This window comes from Ailuropoda melanoleuca, chromosome 4 (assembly GCF_002007445.2).
Source record: "Ailuropoda melanoleuca isolate Jingjing chromosome 4, ASM200744v2, whole genome shotgun sequence".
Lineage (NCBI taxonomy): Eukaryota > Metazoa > Chordata > Mammalia > Carnivora > Ursidae > Ailuropoda > Ailuropoda melanoleuca.
The window spans coordinates 14094590-14102872 of NC_048221.1; the positions used below are offsets into that span (position 1 = coordinate 14094590).

General features: G+C 49.4%; 1 protein-coding gene across 1 annotated transcript in view; it reads right to left on the bottom strand.

Annotated features, from left to right (window-relative positions):
- The window catches only part of SUGP1 (SURP and G-patch domain containing 1), a 28562-nt gene extending 20469 nt beyond the window's left edge, over positions 1-8093 (bottom strand). Inside the window, exons 1-4 of the mRNA XM_002912746.4 lie at positions 7943-8093; positions 6042-6216; positions 2781-2881; positions 743-943 (exon numbers count right to left, since the gene is read on the bottom strand). Coding sequence (XP_002912792.1) covers positions 743-943; positions 2781-2881; positions 6042-6216; positions 7943-7976 — 511 coding nt within the window. The 5' untranslated portion in view covers positions 7977-8093. The remainder of the gene's footprint in view (positions 1-742; positions 944-2780; positions 2882-6041; positions 6217-7942) is intronic.
- Positions 8094-8283: the final 190 nt, after the last annotated feature.

Sequence of the window (8283 nt, forward strand, 5' to 3'; positions counted from 1 at the left end):
GTAACAAGTCTGAAGGTTGTCACAGCATAACTATATGGTTACTTCAATCCACCCTCACCATCAGGGTGACAGGACTGTGCAAGCTGATCTGGGGCAGAGATGGCCCAGGCCTCCACATGGCTCAGGAGGCACTGAGGCCTTGTTCTGAATGCAGATGGGAGTTAGACACAGTGGGAGTGCTACCACCACCACCGCCACCCCCACCCTCCTACACTATAGGGCCTGGACTGGTTTTCCAAGAAAAATGACCACCCTTCCCCTGGGCAGGAGAGCATGCCCTCCAACCTATGGGCTTGTACCTCTGGCCCAAACTGGTGGGGACAATAACCCGCAATGGGAAGAGGCGCTTCTGGTTCTCAAAGGGCTCAGAAAGTGTGCACCCAGACAGGGGAGCTGTGGAAGCTCTCCCTCTCGTGTTGGGACAAGGAGAGATACAAGTGAATGCTCCTCTGAGAATGCCCCTGCCCTGGCTGGAGACCGGCCCACACAGGTGAACGATGGTTCCCACGGCTCCCAGGACAAAGTCCACAAGTCTGTAGCCTCTCCACATTTCCCTTTCACTGCTCCCCACCCCCTTTCTTCACTCAACCCCAACCCTGGAGGGTCCCATGCTGGCCCTTGGCTCAGCCTGGGGGGCTGGCGGCCCCTCACCACTAGCCACACTTTCCCCGCTGACCATGGGTCCCACCCATGAAGCTGGAGGGGCGCTGGTCAAAGGAAGGTGGCAGCTCCCGCACCCTACCTTTGATTTCCAGCCACTGCTCGTAGTCTTCCTCCTCATCCTCATCAGGAGACTGGAAGACACTTGGGCGGCTGGCCACAGGCAGCTGCTTGGCATGCACATAGTTCTTCACCTGGCCCGGTGGGCTACTGATGAGAGGGGGCCTCTTTCCGGTGCGGGGGAGTACTCGAGTGGGGGCACTGGGCGTGCTAGGTGGGGCATCTTGGGATAGAAAGAAAGACACCCATGCTCAAGGTCTGAGATGCACATTTCCCCATCTTCTCACCATGCTGCGTGAGTGCATTAAGCAGGGCTGAGTCCTTGGCTTTCAGCATGGTGACTGGCAGGGGTGAGTCCTCAGAGAGGACGCCATCCTCATTTTATAGAGGAGGACACTAAGGCTCAGAGAGGAAAGACTTGTCACGGTCACCCAGCCTGGAGAAGAAAGGCTGGGCTCTGCAGGCAGCAGCTCTGGCAAAGACTCCCTAACATTTGCGCCCAAAGCCCAGGGATGTGCCAGCTCTTCTGGATGGAGCCTGAGCTTATAACCATTCCCCCTGAATGTCGGTGGCAAGCTGGAGACAGCCTATTCGGGGCTTTTCAAACACAGCTCCTGACCTAAGATCCTGCAGTGAAGGACTGACACAGTCCTTCCTCCCCCTCTATGGGTGAACTTGGTCTTAGGTTAACTTTCTTAGCTGTTTCCTAGAGACACTGACAAGACTGAAAGTCAGCTGTTTTGCCAGCAACTTTCTTACATTAAAAGTAAGCTGACTGAGGGGCGTCTGGGTGGTTCAGTCGGTTAATCATCTGACTCTTGATTTGGCTCAGGTCATGATCTCAGGGTTGTGAGATCCACCACCACTGCTGGCTCCTTGCTCAACCGGGAGTCTGCTTAAGATTCCATCTCCCTCTGCCCCACCCCCACCCATGCACATGCTATAAAATAAATAAATAAATGAATTTTTTTTAAAAAACAAAATTAAGAGGGGTGCCTGGGTGGCTCAGTCAGTTAATAATCTGCCTTTGGCTCAGGTCATGATCTCAGGGTCCTGGGATGGAGCCCCAAGTCGGGCTCCCTGCTTGGCCCCTCCCTCAGACCTTCCCCCCGACTTGTGCACGCACACGTAGGCTCTCTCTCTCTCTCTGAAATACATAAAATTTTTAAAAAATTAAGCTGATTGGTAAACTGCACAACCATAGATATGGGTAGACTTCCTGCAGTGAGGGATTCTCGCACCTCACATGACCCATGGAGCTCCCATGGGCCACGTGGCCCTCCCACCTATGGATGGGGTTCCATCCTTCGAACCCTGCTTTAACCCAGGCTGTGGTCCCACAGCCCTGGTGTTGGTTTGTAACCCTCCAGGGAGCTTCCCTGGTGTAATCTGAAACTGACCCCCATACTCAGAGAGCTGGGAGAGACCAATGAAAAAGGCAGAACACTCCAGGTTGGTAAGTAGCAGTTGTAATAAGCAAAAGGAACTTCACATGAGGCTTGTCTTGGGCGGCAGCAAAATGAATGGATCCCCGCACCCGCCTGCCAAATCTTAAAAGTGTACGGACACCTTAAGTGGGTTCAGTCACATATACTCACAGATGTTCTCATTACCACATCACTACCTCAAGGCTATGTACTTGGAGTAGCTTCTGGGAACAGGAAGGACAAGGGGAGCCCACATTTCAAGCACAGGAGAGGGGGCAAGGAGCCTCTGAGTGCCAGCCAGGGTCCAGCTGACCAGTCAACTCGTGGGCACATCTTTTCGATGACATTCCCCAACACCCAGGGCATGTTTAGTCAGGCCCCTACCCCCTGGACTGAAGCCTGGCTTCTCTGTCTCTGCTCCTATGGGGTAAGCACCTTGAAGGCTGGGTCTATGCTTCCCCCTGATCATTTACTGTAGGGATGAACAGAATTCATCCCAATCAATGTAGGATGAGAGGAATAAGTCTGAGTCGGGACCTGCTATTTCTGTGACGCCCAGAGACCCCCGGAGGAGAGAGCCAGCAGGGAGCGCCCCAGCAGAGGGAGGCTCAGGAAGAGGGTGACAGCACTCACCTGTGCTGGTCTGCGCCTTCTGCAACTTCAGAAACTGCTGCAAGAAGCTGCCATCATTAGCAAACTTGTTGGAAACGGAAGAGTTGTGTGCATTCGCAATTCTAGACCCGAGACAGAGGACAGAGAGGGTGAGCCACAAGAGCAGGGGCAGGGGCCTGCCCGCCCATCTCAGCCCCACACCCACCCCACGTTCTCACCTAGTGGGACCCAAAACCCTCCCCCAAAGATGTCTCGGGACTACTGAGTGCACAGAGCAGCCTTCGTAGTAAAATGGAATCATCTGGTGCTAGTCAAAGCAATAGTGTCTATATTGACATTATCGCTACCTGTATATCGACCCTCCAGGTTCACAGAGTATCTCCAACAAGACAGCTCAGAAGCACCTGCTCCCCCTGCACCTGCATATTTGTTAACTAATCATCTGGGCTGTTACTGGCTCCCATGTCTGTCTTCTCAGCTAGACAGGAGATTTCCAAGGCAGGGCCTGTGTGTCTATACCCACGTGTGACTGCAGTTCCGGGCCTGAGCCAGTCAGAGCCTCTGTGGTGCACAGCAAAACACCCAAAGCAATCTCTTGGGAGAAGAATTAAAGGGGAATTTTATATTCTTATTATTTTTACTCTCTCTTTTGTTTGCAAAAGGTATGTTTAAATATTTATTTTCAACGAGTCAGCACTAAAGCAAACCCAGGGGCCTAAATGTCTAATTCAAATTCATTTTTCCTGATCGTAAAAACCATAGAGGTTTATTATGGAGCAAACAGGAACATAGAAAAATAGAAAGCAAAGGGAAACATCCAAAAGAGTCTCTTTCCCTCAGAACAGCCACTACTAACTCTTTGGTCTATTTCTTTGATGTGTCCCCTAACTTAGAAACAGAAGGAAATAAGGCTATGATCATAGTAGATATCCTACTTCTTCCATTTTCTACTATAACATACCCTCCTGCCCCAAACCTCAGAAATTCCTCCTATATACTGCTTTCAAGACCATACAACACTCCCAATTTTGTCACTAATTACAACTATTATATATTTATAAGCTGTAATTACTATATATTACACATCGTATTATTATAATTATTATTAGTTATTGTTATACTGACACATCCAATAATTGGTAAGGGCTCAGGGAGCCCAGAGGCCTTGCCTTTTTCCTTTAAAATTAGGTATTATTCTTCTAAAAATTCTAAAAATCTAGAAAGTGTTATTCTTCTAAAAATCTGTTGTAATGAACTAAAAATGGAAACAACCTAATCAACAAATAGCACTAGTTAAATATATCACAGGACTTCCATAGGGCAGATGGAGCAGCCCTGAAAACTTAAAATTTGAGAGATAAAGCGGTAAAGTACAACATTGAAAGAAAAACAAAAAAAAGCAGGATATAGAACAACATCTACAGGGGTGGTTAAGCATACGACTCTTGATTTCTGCTCAGGTCATGATCTCAGGGTTGTGAGATCGAGCCCAGCATTGGGCTCTGCACTGAGCATGGAGCCTGCTTAAGAGTCTCTCTCTCTCTCCCTCCCCATTTCCCTCTTCCCCTCCAGCCCCCGCACCAAAGAAAACCAAACAACTACAGTATGGCCCTATTTATGTCAAAAAAATATTTGAATTAAAAATTGTTAGGGGTGCCTGGGTGGCTCAGTTGGCTAAGCGTCTCCCAGGGTCCTGGGATCAAGCCCCACATGGGGCTTCCTAGTCAGTGGGGAGTCTGCTTCTCCCTCTGCCTTCCCCTCTGCTTGTGCTCTGTCTCTCGCTCTCTCTCAAACAAATAAAATCTTTAAAAAAAAAAAAAAAAGGCAGTAAATTAGGGGCTGCCAGGGGCTGGGAAAGGAGGAAATAGGCAGTGAATGCAAATGGGTACTGGGTTTCCTTTTGGGATGATACAAATGTTCTAGAACTAGATATTGGTGATGGTTGCATGACATTGTGAATATACCAAAAAATCACTGAATTGTATAGTTTAGAAGATCAATTCCATGGCATATTAATTATATCTAAATAAGAATAAAACTTATAAACTATGATGGTTCTAAAGAGTTGCAATGCAGAGAACTTTTCTTTTAAAAAGTTGAGGGGGAAGTAGCACATGAAATGGATCACAACTTTGTGAAACAAAGCAAAGACACGGAAGGGGAATATATGTTTATTTCTTCAATGAGAAATTCTAACACTTGTTGTTCTATGGTTTTACAATTAAGAAAATAACCTTATTTCCAAAGCTGCCTGTATTATGCACCCACCCACCTGATGTTCCCTTTCAGCTGCCTGATCCTGGTGCTAGGATCCAGCTGCTTCCAGGAGACCCACTTGGAAGCACGTCTATAGATCCTTCCCAACTTGTGCAAGTCCTTCCATAACCTTAGGGCAAGAGCCCACAAGCCCACTAACTGACAGATCGCTCCATATCCAGTCTCCACGTTCATGAATGCCTTGGAGATCCCAGGCTCTGGGTTCCCATAAGAATAAGGTCTAAGTCCTGCCCTCAATGACATGCCACAGATTCTTAGAAAAGGTGGGAGCTGGGACAGCTCTGTAGAGGGTTTAACATATTCTATAGTTCAGACCCCAGAGGAAGAAGCCTGTCTCTCTGACTGTCAATCTCCAGCCCGATTTTCTTAGATCTTGTCATCCTAATCACACCACCCCTGCTCAAAATTCTTGGGTGCCCTGAGCATTTCTCAAGACAGGCAGGAGGAAACCCTGCCTGATCTACCTCCTGCTTGGCTCTGAAACAACCCCTTTCATGCAACGGCTTGAGCCACCTGACACACAGGGGCTCTCTTCCCCTCCTGCCTTCTGCTGGATAGGCCTTCCCCTGCTTCCTCAGTGGGCTGGCTCTGAGAACACAGAGCCTCTGCTCGGCCCCAACAGTGGCTGCAGCACCAGGGAACACACTGCTTCATGTTACCCACTGGTAGCTCTGAGGGTAGAACTGGCACCCTATTTGTTAATAGACCGTGAGCCCCATAAGGGTAGAGATGAGAGTCTGGGATTTTGTTCTGTGCCACATCCCTGGTCCCTAGCCCACAGCTGGTCAGCAGTAAATAACTGGTGAATAAAGATAGGCCATCCTCTGAGCTCACACACCCCTCGTTTCTCTCTTGCCACCTGAGCCTCCTGAAAGAGAGTATCTATGACACTCCTTGCATCATCAGGTTATGGCCAGGTGCAAGAATATCCTGACTCCTCTTGAATATAAAACACTCTGCCGGTAACCCTCTAAGACCCCAGCCCAGCTGCAAGGGGACACTTACTCGCCAGGATGTGGGGGCTGAGGGCTGATGACCACCTGATTCTGCTTGGCTTTCTGCTCCATTTTGGCTTCAATTTCACGTTTCTTCTGAGCAATGAGCTCTTCCTGGTGAAGGATGTTCATGTTCATTTTTCCAGACTTGGGAGGAGCAACCCCAAACCACCGGTTAGCCTTTCCTGAGGAGAAAAAAGCATATCAGAAATCGTCTTTGCTCCATAAACATGTCCAGTGACTGCTACAGGAGCAGCCCAGTTGCTGCTGCCTATACCAACTGCCATTCAAATGTCTATTTCTTCATTTATTCCATGAATATTTACTGAGCTAATATACCAGGTGCTCTGGTCAACCAGAGAAGGGATCTCTACCAATGTGGGTCTCACCTTGGGCCAAGAAGGCAATAAACTTACAACCAAAAAATAGCTGCAAAATTTTAATAAGAGCTCTTTGCTAGAAACCAAAAAAGGGCTGAGAAGAATAACAGACCTACACAGCTAGGGCAGTCAGAAAATAACTGTTAGAAAAGAAGAGAAGACATTTAAGCTGAAACCAGAAAGATAAAGAGCCAGCCTCCTGAAAAGCCACATGGAGAGCTATCTGGGCAGAATAAGCAGCAGTTCCAAAAACCTAAGGCAAAAAAAAGCCTAGTATATGCAAGGACCAGCAAGGGCCCAGTGTGGCCAGAGTGGACTGTTCCAGGAATGGAGGTGGGAGTACAAGATAGGAGTCTAGGTTTCACTTTAAGGGCTCTAGGGAATAACAGAGGAGTATTAAGCTGACAGACAGTATTTTAAAGATCATTCTGACTATTAATTGGAGAGAGAGCATGGTAGCAGCAAGGAGACCAACAAGGAGGCTCGGATGGTGTCTTGGAGGATGATGGTGCCTTCAGATGAGGGTGGGAAGTGTGGAGATGCAGAAGACACTCAAAAGTTCCCCATGGGACTCAGAAAAATATCCAAATTCTGAAAGTTGATTTTCAGAGCCCTGTCAGGAAAGACTTCCCTCCTCACTTCCACTTCATTCTTGACATTCTTCAAAATGACAAGCCCATCGCACCCAAAAGACTTTGCACTGGCTCCATCCCAGTGGAGTGTGTCACTCCTCAGCTTTTCTGTGTGGAAAGCTCTGGCCTCCAGGCCTTCCCATAGCTGACATCTTCTCATCTCAAATGTCTTCTGCTCGAAAAGGCCTTCCTTCACCACCCAATATCAGCAGCCTCCACCCCCATTCTCTCACATCATTATAACCTGTGTCTCTGTAAATATTTCCACTGGGTGCATTGTCTGACGGCCCAGTAGAAAATAACCCTCAGAATGGCAGGACCGTTTTGGATTATCACTGCATCCCCAGTGCCTGGCATAGTGTCTAGCACACACAGTATTTGCTGAATGGGCAGGTGAATGCATCCCAGTTGGGGGGGGGGGCGCTAGGGTTGGAAGAGAGGGAAGGGCAAGACCTGTGGTAAAGCGGGGGCTCAAAAGACGGAGAAAGTGTGTAGAGCGAGTCCTAGATCAGTTCGAAAAAGCAGCTTCTTCAGAAAGCGGACACAGGCCAGACCACGGCTGCTATGAACAGAGGGGAGCAGGACAGCCCAAGGTTGCTGCTGTTTCGGGGAGCAGAGCTCTGAACAGTCCTGAAGGCGATTACTTGGGAAAGGGAGAGCACGGCCGACCCAGGGGCGGCCTTTACGGAATACCGGGAGCCCACAGCAAACCCGGCGGTGGGGGCAGCAATTGGGTCTGGGGTCTCGGGACACGGGGAAGATGCAGAAGCCGCCGCTTCGGGACAACCTAGGGGCTGAGGCGAGGGGCCGGTGGGTCGGGGCAGACCCGATAGGAGAACAAAACGACGCACAGCCCCGCGGACCCAGACGGGCGCTTCAGGGGAGGCGGGGGCTGTTACCTGCAACATCCCGGTTGTCCATCTTGAGACTCATCCAATCCCACAATGCTCCGGTTCCACTTGAGAAGGCTTCTTATAGTGCGCATGGCCTGATGGGAGATGTAGTCCGTGTCGGCAAAACACGTGAGGCCACTGAGGGGATACCTGGGGTCTGTCCCTAAAGAAAACAAACCCCAGCCTATTGGCAATGTCTGTTTTCAGTCCCGCAGACCAAAAGGCATCGACTTTTCGCACACTTCCCCGGCACCGTGGCCACTCCAAAGACGAACTACATGTTCCAGAATGCTTTATGCGGCAGTTATCGCGAGGGATGTGAAAAGTCCCCGGCCCCGCCCCGCGCG